This window comes from Nelusetta ayraudi, unplaced genomic scaffold (assembly GCF_046127955.1).
Source record: "Nelusetta ayraudi isolate G7.1 ecotype Tasmania unplaced genomic scaffold, CSIRO-AGI_Nayr_v1 ptg000011l, whole genome shotgun sequence".
In the NCBI taxonomy this organism is placed as follows: Eukaryota; Metazoa; Chordata; class Actinopteri; order Tetraodontiformes; family Monacanthidae; genus Nelusetta; species Nelusetta ayraudi.
The window spans coordinates 8,831,539-8,851,883 of NW_027466061.1; the positions used below are offsets into that span (position 1 = coordinate 8,831,539).

Genomic DNA, 20,345 nt, shown 5'->3' on the forward strand with positions numbered 1-20,345 from the left:
AGGCACAGGGACAAGTAAACACACACACACACACACACACACACACACTCACACACACACAAGCATCCGCGCACAAGCCGAGCAACATCCACACATCCACTGTCTGAGTAGCCAGAGGGTTTGTGTGTGTCAGCAAGGTTCAAAGAGAATGAAGAATCTCACGTTCTCCAATCCACATGCACGCGCACACACATAGCTATATATTATATATATACGTGCTTGCATGCACTCACGCGCACACACACACACGCATGCGCGCGTGAACATGTCTCGCGCATGCACACGTTTGCTCGTCTGCGCCACGTGTCCTGTGATGCAACAGTGTGGGGCGCGGGCTCGTACCTGGCTTCCTCCCCCAGCCGACTTCACTCTGCGCTTCATCATTCCAGCGCGGCCCATTTTTATCTCGGGCCGCTGCCATTATGCTGCGATCAATTATGCATGCTGTAATTATTGACAGCGCCGTGACAGCCCGTCTCACCTCCAACGCTGCATTGCAGTGTTGATGCTGGAGGCAGACAGATAAACGGACACTTAGGAGCTGTTGTAAATCGATGGCGGCGTTGTGTTGCGTACAAGTTGGCGCTTTGTCTACCCGAGCGGCGGGAAAAGAAAAGAGGTCGGGGGTGGTGTGTGTGTATGTGTGTGTGTGTGAGAGAGAGGGGGGGTGGGGGTGGGGGGTTGTGTGGTAGAGGTCAAAGATGTTTCGCCTCTGTCGAGTTTAAAGGAAGAACTGGTTTGCAGCAACAGAAGATGAGGGGAGGAGTTCCCGATTTGCTGCAAACTGGCCAAGTTGTAGGTTTTCTTGCAGGTCAGCCGGCGCCGGTACCGACCAATAGAAAACCTGCTCTGAGACCGAGACCGAGTGCCATCTTGTCCAGTGCAGCTCATTGCTCAGCGGAATTTGTTTCCATCCAACATTTGCCGCATTGGCTCTGTTTCTGAAACAACCACCTCAAGCTGACTTCCAAACTTTCTTTTTGCAAACATAGACTTTCTTTTTTAATTTTGCTGTTGAAAATGGAACAGTAAAACATATTTTTTCTTGCAAACTTGCAAACGTGAACTCTGCTGTGGTGCAGCAGAGCCCCGTTTGATGAGGAGCATCGCTGCGAATTTGCCCCGGACACAGAACAGACGCAGAGGGCTTTATTCCTCCTCCTCCCTCCCTGCCTGCCTGGCACTCTGGGCTCTAAACCAATCACAAGCAGGCTTTTATGTAACGCAACAGACTCGCATATTAACTGCTAATGCGCTCCTTTCCCCTCTCTCCCCTCCCCTTTGTCTCTCCGCCCGCTCTCTTGTCTTGAGGCGAGTATTATCATTGTAATCAAGCAGAGACCCAGCTAACACGATCACTCTCTAAACCGTCATGTAGAAATAATCCCCTCCTTCATATTTGATTATTGTAATAAATCTTTTTAACCAGCTATTCAAGCCATGCAGCGGCGGCAGCAACTCACACATCCTCCCGATCAGTCGCTCAGCGGGGGGAAGGGATGGCTTGGTGAAGTGCTGCACAGATAGGTTGTCGGGGCGGGTGGGGGTGGGGGGCTTGGTTATTATTTGGATGCATCTGTCAGGTCTGGTCTATTTGCTGGGGTCTAAAATGTGCCCTCTCCGTCCCTTTTTTCAACTTCTTGCTGGGAACAAACAGAGAAGTCTCCTCTCGCCATCTCTCAGATGATTGCTCTGCAGAACTCAGCGCCTGTCCTCTATTACTGACCTCACACAGCCCTGATTGGACGGAATCGGTGCGGACAAGGTGTTCCTTCATCCTGCAGTCAGTCGTACTATAGAGCAACACACACACGTACGCACGCAGACACACACACACACACATTGTGGTCTGGAAATTTTGAGGCGGGGAAGCAATTTGACAAGGCGCAGCAGACCCCAAACTCACAACAAGACACTCTCATGAGGTGTGCACACATTTGTATGCACGGCACACCTCTCACTCGCACTCTCTTCACACTGACACACACACATACAGGGTTGTGTTGTGTAGAAAGCCAATGTGAGCAGTGGAAGTCTGATTAGCCAGACTGTTTTGGTTTTTTTTTGTCTTTTGGTGGGGGGGTGGGGGTGCAAAAGAAGGAAGGCAGCAACACAGGAGGCCAGCAGACTCATCTCTTTGAAATACTTTCTTTTTTATTCAAATTTACAAAAATCAAAAGTACAACAGAAATAAATACACATGGTTTAGCGCGCAATGGTGGAGCTGTATCAACATCGTGCAGGAGCAATGAAGTCAACTGGGGCTGCAGAACTAAAGGGAGGAGGGGACAACAACAGTCAGATTCTGCTTAAAACATTTTTGTGTTAATCTTGATCTTGGGTCTTTCTTTGACACAGGGACTGATGACCACCCTAGGGCCACATTGTATTGTTGGACTTCTTTGAAACTCCAGAAGGATTGTCTGGATCAGATCTTTACAGACCCAGCCGTGAGCAGCAAATGATGGATATTTAGGTCGTGGGTGAACTGACCCTTTAGGACAAATCGTCAACCTATCATTAAGTTCTCAGGGTGACAAAATGGCCTGGCGGCACCACTTCCTTGTCTTGCTGCGGCTCAGCAGGTGCATCCAGGTTGAATTTGAAAAGAGCGAGAGGAAGCCGAAGAGGCAGCGAGGCCGACGCTCAACAGCTTTTATCCCATTCACAACAGCCGACTCATCGACGCACTTCAGACTGAACCAATTTTCTGGCCTCAGGAGACCGAAGATGATAATCAGCTGGCGACAAGCTTTTCCACATCTCCAGAAACAAGACAAATCAGGGAGAATTGCTGCCTCTGACTCTGACCAATCTGCCAAAGTAGTGCCTCGAGTTAGACCAATCAGCGACGACCAGACACCTGGATCCAATCGTTCGTTTGGCATACACTGCCTAATTAGAAGGTGCACGGAAGGTCACTTGTTGGTATATGTGCTAATTGCTGCCTGAAAGTTGGCAGTGATGCCGTGGGAATGATTTCTGCGTGTGCTGAGACACAGAGTGGCTTAGAGAAGTTGGCACAGTCCACATGAATGCTGAGGAAAAACAACATTGGCCAGATGACGGCTTGGCAAAGCTGAACAATTTGAATTCTTTTCTGTCTTTTTTGCTATTAACAACAATGCTCATTCTCACACTAGGACGGCTCCAAGTTGGGAGGCAGGCGTTTTTATTTATTTCTACACTGTACACGATGCACTGAAATGATCACCAATTTACATTTTAAACCACTCAGAGTTTCACTGCAATAAATCAGTGTTTAGAGGATAATCCTGTCTCTTCTGGTGGTTTCAGTGATCGTCTTCTTTAGATTTTGATATGCACCTAATTGCTGGGGGGAAAAAATAAAACTTTTCAACAAGGTTAGGATGAAAAGATCTGACTGGCGGCAATACGAGCCGATGCATATTCAAGCCCCCTCCAATATAAACTCTTTAACCTTGCTAATCCGCCCATATGGTTGGCTTTATATTTTATGTGTGTTTGTGTATGTGTGTACACACACACATACACACACACACTACACAACCTGGCCTGAGCAAAACATTTGTAGTCAAAGCCACGGCTAAGCATTACAACCTTGGAACGGGAGTTACCTACGGGACAAAAACGGTCCCGGAAGCCTGTTTGCCACCGAAGGACATAAAAATACGAGAAACAGATTTTTAATGGGTCTTGTGGCCATATTGATGGCTGATGCCTCCATCCATTCATCCTGGAGTAACAGAGGCAACTGTGAGCAGGGAGATCTGTTACTGGAATGGCATTCTTGATCAGCACTTAAGTAAACATTACAGATTTTTTTTCTCAAATAGTCAAGAGGCCTGTGCTTTTGCAAGCTGCTCAAAGGAAGAAAAGGAGAAAAGCTCTGAACCATTGAATTCCTGCTCAAAAATGGCCTCGATGACGGTTGGACAAACTGCCTGTGTTGCACACTTGGAGCGGGTCAATCAGATTCCACCACTGTTACCTCACTGAGTCAGTAACAGCGAGATACTTCTTGTCCGAGTAACAACACGGCAAAATTGATGAGTTCTGTCCTGAACGATAGCCGAACAATTCAGGCTGGATATTCTGCAAGATGGACGTGTGACATTCAGACTTGAAACCTCTGAAATACAAAATCACTTACATAATTTCATATTAGACTTGTGTGAAGTGATGAGTTGCATCCCAGATCCCAACAACTAAGCGCCAGAACCAAAGTCAGAACCAAAATAGTGTCAAGATGTAACAGAATGATTCTTTAAGTTTGGCACGTGATACACACCTGTTTAATTAACCCAAAAGCTTTGTCATTTGGTGTTACACTGCATGAAATGAAGTTATGCAACACACACAGTTTTAAATCCTCCCCTCCTCACTGAGATTCTGCAAGCCCCACTGTTCTCCAGTCATTGAGCAGTTTTTGTACATTGGTCCAGAAAACATCCAGTCAGCAGCATTGCCACCAGCTGGACCAGCTCAGGTAACAAAGGGTACACAGGCGGGCATGAGCCTCACTTCAACTCGATGCTTTACTTCCTGTTTGGTCAAGCAAGTGGTCACAAGACGTTGACGGACAGGACTGACCGACGCTGCCGACTGGACTTGTGTGGGCGGAGTTACAGTGAACCGGCGATAAACTGCGACAGTTTCTGCGATGACACACCAAAGACACCACGTTAAGTTGAAGGTGTGAGGAGAAGCTCCCCTCCAGGACATTTTTGTCAGCCAATTGAACGTTGATCTGCGAAAGTTCAAATCAAAGTTTAAGATTTGTTGGGAAACGTTCTTCCTGTCAGCTGAGTTGCGCTGCATGAACTGTATAAAAAGTATTTATTGCTATTTTTTTCATTTTGTAAAATACTTATTTGTGCCTGAATCTGTATTTTTGACTGGTAGAGCCAGTCAACACAACATTGACGTGTTAAATTGACATTTAGAGCCCTTCCGCTTTTATTTCCTCTTTGGTGCTCCCCGATCACAGATAATGTTTGCTCCTTTTTAACCAATCTTTGGTGTTTTCTATAGGTCCCATAATTTCCGGTCCAGTGGAGCAGCCTGATTAATTAACTGGTTAACTGTTCCAAAATTAAAGCTGGATGTCTTGTTGGACTTTTCTGTGACAGGGGCCAAAAAGTGTAGCAAACACCAGGGAAAGGATTTTTTTTTACTCTTTGTGACATCACAAAGGGCTCAGAGCAGAGCAAGAAACAAACTTATGTTGTGGGACAACGTGTTTGACACTGTAAGAAAAAAAAATGCAGTAAAAGTATCAGCTCCTTGTTCATATGGAGGCAAGTTCAAGTTCATACTGGCAGCAAACTTCAGTTTTAAATATATTATTATTATCATCCATGTAGCAGAAGATCCTCTTTTATCTCCACTGGAACACCCACCCATTGCATTAATTAAAATCTTAATAAATTATTATATTTTTGAGAGTGTAATTATCTTTCAGATGTGGAATTTAATGAATTTATTTTTTTCCCTGGCAGTGCATCACCACTGACAGGCTCCTCAAAACATCACTAATTCCCCTTCATAGTCTATCCCTCTCAGTTTTGCAGAGTAATAATATCCTGGGGGTAAAAAAAAAAAGAAAAAAAAAAGCTTAACTTTTTTGCTGTGTGTCTGTTAGGGGGAATTTCTCCTCACTCCTGTGGATTTTCATCAGATCGGTTTCACGCTGGGACGGGCCAGTTCTGAGGCTTCCCGTCACTTGGAATATTCTGGTGGGTGCACAAACTTCCGCCTGAGGTCACGCTCGTTGCGTGTGCGTCTGAACTTGTCCTCAGACTCAGAGAGCAACAACCACAAAACCTGTTGGTTGGTTTGTTTTCACCACACAGATGTTGCAAACACGGTGCTGTTTTTGATGTTTGTTTCCTATCGATGAAGCTGCAAAATCCAGCTGAGATGATCCAGTTCTAATCTACAGTACATACAGACAGTCCCAACAGTGTTCCATCTGGACATGTAAGTACAGTTTTTAAACTTCTTCTCATTATTTTTTTATATACTCTCTTTTAGCAATAATATTCAGTGGTATTTACATCTGAAATGTTCGTACATACAGTCCAACGGAGCGTCGTCTTTTTTTTTTTTTTTTAATACATTTTCACTCTTTTTTTTCCTATTACATTGAACTGACATCTTATATATAAAACAAGTGTAAGCTTTGACGTGACTCATTATCTAGAATTGAACATCACACGGTACAAAAGTGCATTCCAGCTGAAAAGCTCATCTGCCTGCTGACCTTCAACAGGAACAGGAAGTCTCTGCAGGCTGCGTTTTCCCTCCTTCAGCTGCGCTACCGACTGATGTGTTGTTTGTGTTATTTATTTATTTTTTCCTTTTGGCTGGAATAAATGTTCAAAGTGGGGCTGATTGCCTTCCTTTTTTCAATTTCATAGTGTTGAAAAGGGAAAAAAAGAACAAAAACAACACATTTCATGCTCTCTCTCTCGTTCACTCACACACGTGCACACACGCACGCACGCACGCACGCACGCACGCACGCACGCACGCACGCACGCACACACACACGCACGCACACACAAACACACACTTGTTGTTGTCCTCAACACCTGTTCAGCTGGACTGCTGGAGGAAAGCAGCCGACTTCCTCAATCAAAAACACAAACACAAAAAGATCAACAGCGGATTCGCTCTCTCTCCGCAGGGAGTGTGGAGTCGATACGCTGCAAAAATTACTGTAGTACAATCAAAGCCTGGTGGTGTTTTGTCAGTTCTTTTGTGTGTGTGAGTGTGTGGGTGTGTGCTTGCTGTGTGTGTGTTTTTGCATGTATGTGTGTGCGTGTGCTGTAAACAACGCTCAAGTACAAAAAAGACGAGATGAGGAGCAACGGCGGCGCTAGTGGGGGGTGGGGGCGTGGGGGGGAGATCACTTCCTTAAATCTTTTTAATTTTTCACAATGTCAGTTTTCCTCACGGGCTGAGCGCAGGAAGAATCTTTTGCGGGATTTAAATGATTCATCATTTTCGTTTGCAATGAAGTGGAGCAGCAGCGGCGGCTGAATAATTCACTTTTTCCGCCGCTGTTGAGGAGAAAAGCAACAGAAAATTCCGTGCGATGGTCTCACTTCCTCGAACACCTCTCTTTCTCCTCTCACTGTGCCCCCCCACCCAACTTTGAATTCAAATATATATATATGTATATATACACATATATATACACATATATATATATATATATATATATATATATATGTATATATATATATATATATTTGAAAAGCAGTTGGCAGCGGCAACTCTTTAAATGTTTACTCTCACAAAACCGTCCATGGAAAAGCTAATGTAGCATCGTTTGTGTCATCACTTCTTAAAATTGTCTGTCTCCCCCTCTCTGCCTCACAAACACACACACACACACACACACACACACACACACACACAACAAGGAAAGCAAGAGACGCTTCCATCCTTCTTCCTCGCGTGAGAGTTGAATTTAATCGACTCCTGGATGTTTGAGCTTGTCTGTCTTTGTCCGGAGTGTTTAATAGATTGTTGTTGCCCCTCCCTCCCTCCCAATGCACACACACTACGAGACACACAAGCACACACACACACACACACACGCTACCAGACACACACACTCTCTCTCAGCCGAGGGCAGTAGCAGCCACGGAGACAGCAGCGTCGTGTCTCTCTGTGTATCTGTGCTCAACCGTCTCAACACTTATTGCTTTAAATTACATCAATCACCCCCAACACCACCCTCCCTCCACCCCCCACCCTCCCTGGGCTCATTTTTCTCTGTCTCTTTTTATTACTTTGCCTCTTCATCTTTCTCTCCTCTAACTTCTCTTCACATTATTCGGGCTCCGCGTGCCTTTTCATCATCCTCCTATTCCCAGCCGTCCCTCTCTTGCCCCCTTTGCCCCGCTTTGCTGTGTTTTTATCCTCCCTCAGTCCTTCGCCCCGTCCCTGGCCAACTTCACGCCCTCTTTTTTCTCTTTCCTCTCTTGCTCTTGGTCCTTCCTTTCCATCTCTTTTCCCACCTCCTCCTCCCCTTTCTCCTTATCTTCCCTCTCCTTCTCTCTGTCTTTGAAGAGTTGGGCCAATTTGCGGAACTGGGGACCCCACTCTTCCAGACCCGCGCCCCACTCCTCCTTCTCCCCATCCTTCTCTCCCTCGCTCTCCAGCGAGCTGAGAGACCCAGCCCGGGACCCGGAGCCCTCCAGGCCGTACACTTGCACCGAGTCGTACGGCGGCTGCGACGGGTCGAAGGTGACCTGCGCCAGACGCAGACGCAGGAACTCGCCCACTCTCAGGGCCAGGGAAGGGCCGGTGGAGCCCGGGGTTCCTCTCAGGGCCTCCAGTCCAGGGACCCAGGCCGGCCCGAAGCCCAGGCCACCGCCGTACGTTCCCTGGGGCTGCCCCGGGAAGGGAAACAGCTGGGGCGTCATATCTCTTCTGCCCAAAATGTAGCCGCCGAGGCCGACCCGGTCGCGCCAGTCCCCGATGAAGCCGGGCGCCTCCGGGTAGACGGATGAAATCCCTGCGCCCTCCCTGTCCGGCCTGGCCACCACAAAGTTGCTGCCCATCTCCAGCCCTCCTCTGCCCAGGCTGCCGCAGAAGTCCTTCTGCCCCGACGGCTCCCCATGCAGGACAGTGGTGTAATTGTGTCCACTTGCTGACCGCTGATGTCCGTCTGCCGAGGCGCCGCCGCTTCCATTTCCAACTCCACCTCCACCTCCTCCGCCGGAGTCAGACTCAGTTTGGACGGAACCCTTGCGTTTCGGGGACGTGCCGGCACGGGACCCCCGGCGTCCCGCCAAGGGCAGAGTGGCAGAATCGCACACCCAGCCTCCCGAGCAGTTCCCCGGGCCCATCATGGAGCCGGAGCGGGTCATGACGAGGGTGTGCTCCCTGGGCAGCGCCTCCGACTGCACCTGGAGGAAACGTAGGCGAGCACGAGTGGTTTCAGTCTGGGACTGGGGTAAGGTGTGGAACTGGTCAGGTTACAGCCGCACAACAGCGGGATGAATGATTGTTTTTGGGTAAAGAGAAAAAGAGCAGAAAGAGAGAGAGAAAAGCAGCAGGGCGGGGAGGAAGAGCAGGAGATGTTGATTAAGTGAAAGCGGTTGAGACAATGGGGGGAGGGAGGAAAGAAAGCAGGGAGGAGGAAGGAGGAGAAGAAGAGTTGGAGAAAGCCATAGATATTAATTGAAAGCTAAAATGAGCTAACACTGCACTGTGAGAGGGAAATGGAGAGGGACGTGATGGAGAGATAAAATATTTGAAAATTGAATTAAGGGAGGGCCTCTGAATGGCCTAATAAATAAAACAAAACATAGAACGGACGGATAATAAAGAACAGGATGCAAACTTGCTGATTTGCCTGATTCATCATCTACTAGCGCCTTTGTCCCGGGTGCGTCCCGCCTGAGCAAAGAGAATAAAAACGCTGCAGCCTCCTGGCGGATCCACGCATACAAAAGGTTGAAAGCAAACCCAATTATTTCAGGTTTGCTTAATTACTTCCGCGCTCATCTGTTTAGTAAATTGATTATCTTGGTGATTCATTTATATGTGAAGTTTTTTGCCCCCCACCTGCCTCCACTACCAGCAGCCACCCCCCCACCAGGGAAGCCATCTATCGTTAATCATGTTTAATATATTCTGGGATTCATTATTCAGGGAATAATACACCTGCATCACTTCCTCTTCTTCATGCCTCTTTAAGCATCCATCCATAATCCATACGACCGTCCGTCCCTCGCTCTCTAAGTCCCTCCCCCTGTCCATCCCTCTCTTCTTCCATCCATTCATCATCTATCCATCCCTCGGCCCATGTAGGCTTGTGTTTTTATTTTGAAATTCACAGGCTGTATTGTTCGGTAGACACCTAGGATTACAATATGGGCAGAGGCGAGGCAGCATGGCCTAGTACAGGTCTCAGGCCCACTAGCTGCCAGACGTTAGCTACCGTGCGGCTACGTGAGCGTCATGCCATTGCGTTTGAAGCTGTCGAGACATCGTGTGCCTCATCAGGTGTTTTAGTTTATTTTACTTGCACGTAATACAACTGCATCAAGTTGATAACTTTGGCACATGGGAAATAACAGCTAGTGAGAAAGAAAAAAGAACTGAAAATATCATGTGCAGGTGAGAAAAACCCTTAAGGACGTCAGCTGATCGTTTAAAGTCGGCAGTCTCTCAAACAAGCCGAGCGGAAGCAGCGGGTACTTTCAAAGCAGTTACAAACTCTGTGCACATGCACGAAGGGAAAAAGATGATCTTTCTGTTTAAAATGAGTTCAGAACATGAATGCACACTGCATCCCGTTGCCAGTTTTGCTGGCAAGAGCTGCCGCCTGTGTGTGAAAAGCCAACTTCCTGTCTGTGCACCTGAAAATTCCTCAGAACATCTGGGGTTTTTGTTCAAGGAGCGCTTCCGTGCAAAAAACAAACGTCTGTCATTATAGAAGCTATGACATCCTGCAATGTGGAAAACTATTTTCCTTTGCAATTCTAAATTCATTCAGTTTATTTGGAAAGCCTTGAATGATCTTTCAAGTATAAGTGCAGACCTTGAAGAACCCCACCCTGCACCAGTTGGTCAGTCTTACCCAGTCCATATCTTGGCTGTGGCTCATTTTGTCTACGCTGCTGCCGTCTGTGCAGTTGCTGGCTGTTCCGGTCCCTGCTCCCCTCTCCTGGCTGTCGCTGGTTCGCGGGGTGCCGCCGTCCGAGGTGCTGACCCCGCTCTGGGGCGCCGTCCCGTCGCGGCTCCCCGTCCGGCTCCCGTTGCTCAGATCCGTGGGAGCGATGTACATGGCGCCGGCCTCCATGGGCCCTGCCATGGCCGCCTGGTTCTGAATAACCAGCGAGTGATCCGGCTGGCCCGGGAAGCGGTAGCCGATCTCTGCCAGGCCCGGTTCAAAGGTTCCGCCCGGCGTACGTCGGAGGATGGGCAGCGTGTGGCTGCTGTAGCAGAGGCGGCCGTAGAGAGGCCCGCCCGGTGCTGCGTAGCTGTGCTCACCACCTGCAGTCTGAACCCAGTTGTAGCTGGACTTGTCCTGTCCGCGATGGGCGTAGCGCCTGCTGGGGCCAAAAAAAAGTCCAATTAGCAGTTTGAGGAGGCGGAACTAGACGACAAGGCGCATAATTCACATCATTTCACGTTCTTCTGAAGCAGAAAGAGCAAATCTGCAGAAAAAAAAATATGTGAAGCTTAAGCAATATTTTTTTCCCTAATTCCTCAATATTGAGAGACTTATGAGGACGGAATTTAAATACAGAAAACTGATGCAATCAAAGCCAAGTTATCTCCACTTTCATCCGCCTCTGTGTTGCTTCCCAGACTTCTCTGCTGGATGGAACCAGAACAGTCCTGTTTGATCAGCTCGAGTAGCCCCTTCAGCGGCGCCACCAGCTACGCTCCGAATACGTTGCGTTGAATTACTCTCAAATTGGACGGCATGTTTCAGTGAATCCTAATTAGAAACTGCTGGCATGTTACTGAAGATTGGTCTGACCGAGAATTCGAAAAGAGTACCGCTTTTGGCCCTCTCATCTAATATCTGAGTTCGGTCCTCTCTGTTAGCTTGTTGAAGAACTCTTGACGAGCACTAAAAACCAAACACGCGTAAACACATACAATCAGGGCTTGTTTAGCTTTTTTTTGCAATTCGGGGAATCATTTGTTAGCTTGTCTCAATACTTTACACTCACCCGCCAACTCTAATTTAGGTGCCAACTTTGACTTAACCGCTAACTCTAGAGTTAGCATCACAGAATGTCTCCAGAAAATTCACAGGAGCAACAACAGGTTGAAAATTTTCTCCAGCGAATCAAACCAGGAAACCTCGTCCTGTTGGCCCGCAGAACTTCCGGCTAAAGTTTTTCCAGCCCCACACGGAAAGATTCTTTGTGCACACATGCAAGTGGCAATGGCGTGTTAGCGATCATTGCTTCACACCAACCGTTCCTCCACGTCAACCAAACACTAAGAGCATCACAAAGGTTTGTTTTCATTTGGTGAAAACATTGCAAAGGATTGCGTTCCGCTTGAAAGGTTTTTTAAGTTGGCTGGCCCACCTCTGTAAATTGCGAGAAGCAATTTTTGATAAAAAACAAAAAAACAAAAAAAAAACAACCGCCGCCTTTGTACTTGTTTACGGTCTCCGCTTATGGCCTGCATGACTTCATCGGAGCTAATTATTAGTCCAAAGGCAATAACATTGTTTCATAAAAGACATCAAAGCTGGTGTGAAGCGGCCCTCAGATGTAGCAGAAGCATAAACAGGCTTTTGTGAAAAAGAACATTGCAAAGGGGCTCTTTTGAGGACCACAAAGCTTGATAGCCTGCGCCACTTGATTATTGTGATCCGGAACTTATCACTTACTCGCCTTGCTTATTTTGGGCCAAGATAAACTTCTCACTTTGTCTTTTTAGCATCCAAACGTCCTTTAACATCGCAATCAAGTATGACGCAATAAAACATACAAAAAGAAAAGAGGGTGCTATTGTGTAGCGCAGTGAGTGGACGGACTTACACATTCCTGCTGTCTAAGGTGCGGTAGCCGCGAGAGCGCGAGCTGTGGGGGGCGCTCTGCAGAGCCGCAATGTCAAAGGCGGCAGTGTCGGCCTCGCCGCCTCCCTCGTCGTCGTACGTTATGATGTTCTCGCGCACGTCGTCCTCCTCCAGCGGCGACAGCGAGTCTCGCTTCTGACGACGCAGAGACAGCGACAGGGCGCTGACGGCTGCGGGGCGGCGGGATTATTGAGGAGTCGGAGAGAGAAAGAGAAATTGGAAAAAGAATGATGAAGAGACCGAGGGGGGCAGCAGTCTCCGGGGAAATAAGGGTAAGAGAGGAGGAAAATTTTGAGGGAAACAAAAGAGGGGAGGCGTCGCAGATACAGCGGACGCCTCTGGTTGGAGCACGGCTGTATCATATCGCGCGGTGCCGCATTGCAACCGGTTTGGAGCTGCGGCCAAGAAACCGGAGGCTCGACTCTCCAGCGACATCGGAACTCTTTGTCCGTATTCTCCAAGCATTCGAGCCCATTTTAAATGTGAGCGATGAGCAAAAACTCCCCCGAAATAAAGGGGGGCGAGATCCTGGTTGCACTGCCGAGTGTATCTTTTACACTTTAAATATTTAATGTTTCCAGCTGATTTACTTTAGAACTCTGGATAAATCAGTGCAGAGCACCTTTTAGTGTGCTATAAAACGTTTTAGCGTCTCACCCCACCCCTGTTGGATGGAGTCCAGTTCGGCCTCAGTTCAAAGTAAAATTGCTAAATAATTTAGGGTAGAAAGGTGATGCAGGTTGCACTGTGTTCAAGCTGATGCTAGCACGCTAGTTCACGCTTATTTTGGACAGCGCTATGTTCCATTGAGCAAAAAAAGCTGCAAATGACGCGAATAAGGGGAACAATGGGGAGTGTTGCAGAAGAAGTGATGAATCTGTTGGCGTAGTTAGCATTATCCAAGAATGCTAGCCACACTAACGGACCCCGCTGTATTTGCTTTTGTTTTTCTAAGCCGCAGAATACTGCTGAACGCTTTGAGGAGGTCTTTGTTTACTGGTTTTGGTTGGATGCCCTCATCACCTCCGCCTAAAAACCCCCGTGCGGCATGATCACCTTCATGCCGTGTCGCCTCCTCTTCATGGCCGATCACTCTGGCCTCTCCCAGAATGATAATGTCCCCGTCTGCGAGGCATGAGTAGCCATTCAGCACGGCGGTTAGAAATGACAGCGATGCTGGCCGCGTGCCAAAAGCCTCGCCTGCGAGCACCTTGACACTTCTACGTTTCAGCGAAGGCAGTGGAGAGGTTTTATTGTCACTCTCAGAAATGTTGCTTTAGCCGTGATTAGCGCTGACCTTGTCGGAGGAGTGAACAGGAACATGGGTCAGGATGAAAAGCAAACCCTGCTATTGAGCAGCCGTGACTAAGAGAAAAATCATGCCGCCGCTCGCCTCTGTTATTTTCGTATGCAGATTTAGCATCGAGGGATGTGTGTGTGACAAGGGTAAACAGGCCTTAACGCTGTTTACTCGTCTCTTCATCCGTAGATTATCATTAACCTCTTTTAGGGGCAGGAAATGTAAATCGGATCTTCGTAAATAATTGATTTGCAGTGTTGGAACACGAAAGGGGTTATACAGCAATTTTCTTTTCTTTTTCCGAAGGTACCGTTTTATGCAAATGGCACTTTAGTGATGTTTGCTAACAATTCTGTTGCTCTGAACTCTCAATTGGCTAAATATACCATTTTACTGGGGATTCAGTGTTTTCTCTGGGGACAAGTGATCATGCAAAGGCTGCCACAATGTAATATAGGGACACAAAAGACTTTTAATTTGGAGATTTTTGGGAGCGACACCAAAACACAAAATAGTCAGAAGCTTTCAGGGTGATTTCTGTTCCACTGGATTCCGAAATGAAAAGTAAAGGCTTGAAAACATAAAACCTCACGATGGATGGCTGTTAAGATCCTACTCACCCAGCAATGTGGCGACGCAGGCCAGGATGGCCAGAAGGGCGGCGGTGCTGAGCCCGGGGGAGGGCAGTGTGGACTGCTGGGGGAGACACACGGCCTCCCGCTCCCAGTCCCACTCGCCCACCTGGGCCTGCTTGTTCTTCTCCTTCTCGCCGGCCCGGGCTCCTCCTCTCAGGCAGGGACAGATGGACACGGTGACCGTCCCGGTGCTGGTGAGACCCGACGTCCCGTCTCGCAGGACCAGCGGCACGTGGAGTGTCAGGCTGGAGGCAGCGGAGCGGGACAGCGGCTGCAGCTGGGAGAGCAGCACCAGGCTGGCAGTGGGTCCTGAGGGCGGGAGGAGGGCAAAGTTCACACAGCGCCACAGCCTCGATGAAGCTTTTCTTTTTCCTTAAATTTTGCACATTTGCAAAAGTGCCATTCAATCAAAAACGCAATTGATTTCACTTCCTCCTTCCTTCCACTAAAACCTGCCGTCACTGCCACCTGTTTTGTTGGGCGGTCTGGGGAAAACAGTCACACCTGTTAGCTTGCAACTGTCCTGATCGACTACGCTAATACGACACCAACCAAGTAAACCTCTGTGGATGTCCTTCCCCAGTAATATTTTTAAAGATGTAAATGCAATTTCCAGCATGCTTGTGCATTTTACCATGATTTCAGATTGAAAATTTCCTTCCACTTTCATTCTTTTGTACTCTGCAATTAATGGCTACTATTTGATTTTGCCAGTAGCACAATACACAGAGGACTGACACTGGCAACCTTTTGGAGCCGAGGATTTAGAAATCACAAAGTGAGTTATCAAACCAAACCTTTGACTTTCTATTTAAGGTGAGGGGTACGTGACCCCCCTCCAAAATGAAATTCTGGTCACACCCGCGACCACTCAAGTTAAAGGGCAATTTTGACTATAATGGAGGTTTTGCCAAACTGTTGCAAGTTATTGATGGAGGCAACGGCAACACTTTTTGATCCATGCTGTTGTTTGTGGAGGGAAGGAATTTCACTTTTCATGTGAAGAAAAGAGTATTTCTTCCACTAGTGTGGCGTCAACAGCCTCAGTTCAGTTTTATAAAACAAAACAGAAAAAAAAGAAAAAAAAGATTTAGCTAACATATTCTACTCTCAGTCCTTTAACTGGTATACACTGTACCACTACGCACAGAATTAACATGAGAATTTGAATTTTCTCTTCATCGGTCTCCTGTATTTACAGCAGCTGCCAGGAGCAGGTGAGCACGGCGGCTCTGCCTTCATGCTAACAACTTGGTCTTGAGCCGTTCCTGGAGCGCTGACAGTAGCAGCGTTGCCTCATGCCTCCTGATCGTTTGTTCCCACTGACGCCGCCTGCTGCATGACATTGAGCTATGCGGGTCACAGTGTTTGCGTTTTATTGCCTCATCTTATCCTTACGTTATGAAAACAGTATCTTATGATTGAACAGATGTGATCATTCCGAAGCTGACAGAAGACGTTCTGTTCTGAGGCAGCTCCACATGCGTTGTTGTGTCGCAGTCTGTGTGTGTGTGTGTGTGTGTGTGTGTGTGTGTGTGTCAAATCCACGGAATATAGAGGAGATGCTGCACAACACACAGACACACACATTCAGGCAGACAGACACACATGCACACAAGAGGAGCGAAATGGATATTTTCTTGAGGAATTGCATTATATAAAGCAGCTCTGATTTCTTTGAAGGTTTTTCATAGGAAAATGTTAGTGTGCGGGTGTGTGTTTGTGTGTGTGTGTGTGAGAGAGTATGTGTTACTGTTGGCAAAACAATAGGAAGACGGATGGCAGATGAGAAAGGCAGAAGTGCGGAGAAAAGAGGGGAAGGAGGGATTTTCAGAGGGAGCTGAGAATCCTGAGAGAAGAAGAGGTGGGAAATAAACAGCGTGTGTGTAGACGACAGAGGGAGGGAATTAAGAGATGTACAAAGAGAGAGAGAGAGAGCGAGAGAGAGGGAGAGAGAGGGGGGGAGAAGGAAAAGATTGAGTGCCCACCGCCGCTGTCCCTGACGCTGAAGTTGAGGGCAGCGTTGGACTCTGGAGGGATGCTGAAATACACGGTGCTGTCATTTCCTCCCTCATCTCTATCAATCGCCCGCAACACCTGCACCACCTGAAACACAGAGATAGAGGGAGCAGAGCAGAGGAGATTGGATGAGCGCGCGTGTGTGTGTGTGTCGGGAAGAGAAAGACGCAGGGAGACGGGAGAAAACGAGAAGGTAATGGGAGAGCAAAAAAACCAAAAAACACTTACACAAAGTGCTTTTAGCCACAAAACCATTAACCCACGTCAGCAGGAATCAAAACAAGCCAAACAATTAGCGGAGAAACACACGTCTGATAGCCGCACAGAATAAATAACTGCGTCTGACATATCCATCCCCTGGCTCACAACACAGTGTGGGACGACTTTCTCCTTTGTCAAATCATGTAATAGCTGGAGCTCCGGTCTGCACTGACAATCTTTGCAAAATTAATGGAAAATAATCTCCCGCAGCCGTCGCTGATGGGTCATTTCCTTTAAATGTATGAAAAAAGAAAAAAAGAAAAAAAGTCGTCATTAGGCAAGATGTCCTTTCAGAGACACTTTTGAGTGCAAGTCAGTGGGCTGAGAGGAGGGATGAAGGGCGCCACATGCTCTCTGAGTCAGTGTGTGTCTGTGTGTGTGTGTGTGTGTGTGTGTGTGTGTGTGTGTGTGTGTGTGTGTGTGTGTGTGTGTCTGCAGGCCTTGGGAAAATTTGTAACGTGCAGTCTCTGAATGTTATCAGTTGGTGTGTGTGAATATTAAATTGCAGTTTGGCTAATGACTCGCCATGCAGGGAGGCAGAGCGTCACAATGTCATAATCCTGCTTTTTTTCCCCCTCCCGTCTCCGCAGCCTCGCACACGCAAACATGACACATCACAGGGAGGTTCTGGTGGGGGCAGAAAATAATAAATCGACGGCTTCGCCGAGGAGGCACAGATTCAGCGGCCGACTGAAAAAGACACGCACAGAGCAGCGTGAAGCACCAGCAGAAACAACAGATGGGCCCAGATAGGGAGTTACAGAGCCGGCCGCGCGACGCCAAGGAGTGAAGGTGAGCGAGAGAGTGAGTGAGAGAGAGAGAGAGAGAGCGAGAGAGAGAGAGAGAGAGAGAGAGAGAGAGGGAGAGAGAGAGAGAGAGTGGATGATTTCTGTAATGGAGAAAGGCTCAAGTGCAGGCGCCTTAATGCAGAAAAACAGGCAGGAACGCAACTAAAGCATGATGGATGGTGGCGGCGCAGAGGGAGACGCGTGTTTTTAATGCGGATGGATGCTGCAGCCCGTCTACGCTGCGTCTTGAGCCAGTGCGGAGCCAGAGTTGGTCGGTCAGTTTTTGGTGCAGGTAGCTGAAAAAAGTGCACAGCGGCCTCCGCTACCGGCGTCTGCGGGTCGGTCTGTGATTGTCCCTGAATAATCAAGAGCACGAGATGAGGAGCAGGTGCCGCACATTCCTCTGAACAAGGCTGTTTATGCAATCTCAGTGGCAACACTTGTGAAAGTGCAGTATGCAGGTCTGCTAAATGCATTTATTCATGGCAAGGTCTGAAAAAACAAAGAAAAAAGAGCAGGCCTTCGCTGAGGCTCAGTCCTGAATAATGTGCCTATAGAGTGCAGTTATATAATCTCTACTCAAAAGTGAGTATGTTAGGCTCCGGACCCACAGTTCATCTTTCTCTATAGACTTGTGTGAGGGCGCCTCTGATTTAATTTTGTCTGCTTAAGATACACAAAATAAAAATAAATGACTTCAATATATAAAGTAAAACAGTACTGAAGCATTTGGCAAAGAGTATTATGAGGGACTTTGTTTACTGCAATTTAAGGCAAATGCATATATTTATTTTTTTTTACTGTTTTTTGCCCAAAACAAAACAACCTGAAGCCTGCTGAGCATTTCTCCTAGTAACACTGTATTATCGGGCAATCCAGTACGGCGAATATCAAGAAAGTTGCAACTGTGACCTTTTCAAAATAATTTGGCGTTGGATATTATTGTGATATCGTTTGGCGAGTTCTGCTTCCCTCTTCGAGCAGTGCTGGTAACAGCACCAACACTTACAATGCGCTAACAACTATGACTTTACACAGTGTATATCAGCAAAGTTGCAACTGTCAGAATAATGTGTATTTTTTGTCAGTTACCTTCTGTCTGTTATCATCATATAATGATAGGGCAATATTCATTACATGCTGTCTTCTCCTTCTGGCAGGGTATTGAAATGCATGTGCACACTGCACCAACTGTAGATCCAACACTGTGCATACAGGGAAATCACACCTGTGGCCTGTGTAAAGTCAATATCACACCAACTGATACAGAAGAATGAAATGGATATTTCTATCGGCCCCTTTTGGCAGCGTATGGAATAGCAGAAACACTGGAAACCCTTAAAACATCAGAAAGTCAAGCAAAACTGTGCAAATGTATGTGTATGTGCTTGGTAAACTCATTTGGTTCTAATTTATCAGAGGCAGATGTTCAGTTAAGTTGCAAACAATTCCCTCTGTTATGTTTGCTTTCAGAGAATCTGTTTAGTGCAAAATCTAATTGGCTGCTGCAGAGAGTTTTACACTCAAATACAACAAACATAAGAATCTATTGTATCAAGTAGGTGTTTAAAATGACAACCTCATTCTGCAACACTTTAAACATTCCACATAAAAGAACGACAACGTATTCATTTATTCTGGCTGACAAATTAATGGTGTAAAAATGACATCTGAGCACTTGTGGATCTGGCTTGCGGAGTCTATCTCCCCAAAAAGATTGCAATGAAACACATACAGAGGGTAATGCAAGAGTCATTATTTAGGTACCACTTGGGAAAAACCTGGCAAGTGTAGTGTAGCGACAACAACATAAATCTAAAAGCCACAACCACAACAACAAGAAGAACAGCGCTGTGAAAAAGTAAGAAAGAAAAAAAAACAACATCTTGCAAACTTTAGAAATAGATTGTCTTGCATGTCTGACAAATTACGATCGTCAGCGGCGCTGACAAGACTTCAGAATGAGCTGGAACTTGAATTTAGTGGCGCCACATGAGCACAAAGCCCAAACTTAGTTCTAACAAGTAGTTCCTCCCCGCGGCAGAGACAGAAGCAAGGGAACAAAAGCAGAACGACAGACTGCGGCAATACGTCAAATGTCCCCTCCTCCGCCTTTGGTTGTGTTGCAGAAAAACAACAAATGACAAAGGCCTGCATCAATTTTCACCAGGATCGTTGCTACCATCAACACAAACAAAAGTCTGTTCGAGGTGAAGAAGCTGAAAGACAATGTTAGAAATCATTTGTGAGGCTTTTGGGGGGAAAGGACTGGGCCTGTCCTGACCTGGCCAACGGAGGAGGAGTCGCACAAGGCCGTCGTATACTGTCGGTCCAACTCTGGTGCGTTGTCGTTCAGGTCCAGAGTCTCGATGGCCACCACCACCCTGGACACCTGGCTGGGATTGTCTGCCGAGAAGAAGAAGGAGAAATGTCATTGGTAAAGCTTGGGGACACACTGTGCAACTCATTTCCAAATTTGAAAAGAAGTGGAGGACACAATGATTGACACAGAAACGTAACGTAACGTAACGTAACGTAACGTAACGTAACGTAACGTAACGTAACGTATTGCAATGCAACGCAACCTGTTTCACTTAATCACTCTTAAATTTGCCCCTCACCATCTTCCGTCCGCATGTCCTGCCGTCATAGCTCTCTGACGCTATTTCCTGTGTCCCACCGTGTTTGCATTTGGCTTCACACCATTGCACACTACCACCCTGTTGCTTCCAGTCCACAAAATTCAAGCACGTTGGATTTGACTTAAGAGCGGCGGAGTCTCAAGC

The 20,345-nt window shown here is 47.2% G+C and overlaps 1 protein-coding gene across 1 annotated transcript in view; it reads right to left on the minus strand.

Moving 5' to 3' along the window:
* Positions 1–7,568: 7,568 nt before the first annotated feature.
* cdh24b (cadherin 24, type 2b) overlaps positions 7,569–20,345 on the minus strand; it is a 91,622-nt gene continuing 78,845 nt past the window's right edge. The window contains exons 8-13 of the mRNA XM_076020564.1: positions 19,844–19,965; positions 16,480–16,597; positions 14,477–14,800; positions 12,519–12,726; positions 10,589–11,060; positions 7,569–8,909 (exon numbers count right to left, since the gene is read on the minus strand). Of these exons, the coding sequence (XP_075876679.1) occupies positions 7,923–8,909; positions 10,589–11,060; positions 12,519–12,726; positions 14,477–14,800; positions 16,480–16,597; positions 19,844–19,965 (2,231 nt within the window). The 3' untranslated portion in view covers positions 7,569–7,922. The remainder of the gene's footprint in view (positions 8,910–10,588; positions 11,061–12,518; positions 12,727–14,476; positions 14,801–16,479; positions 16,598–19,843; positions 19,966–20,345) is intronic.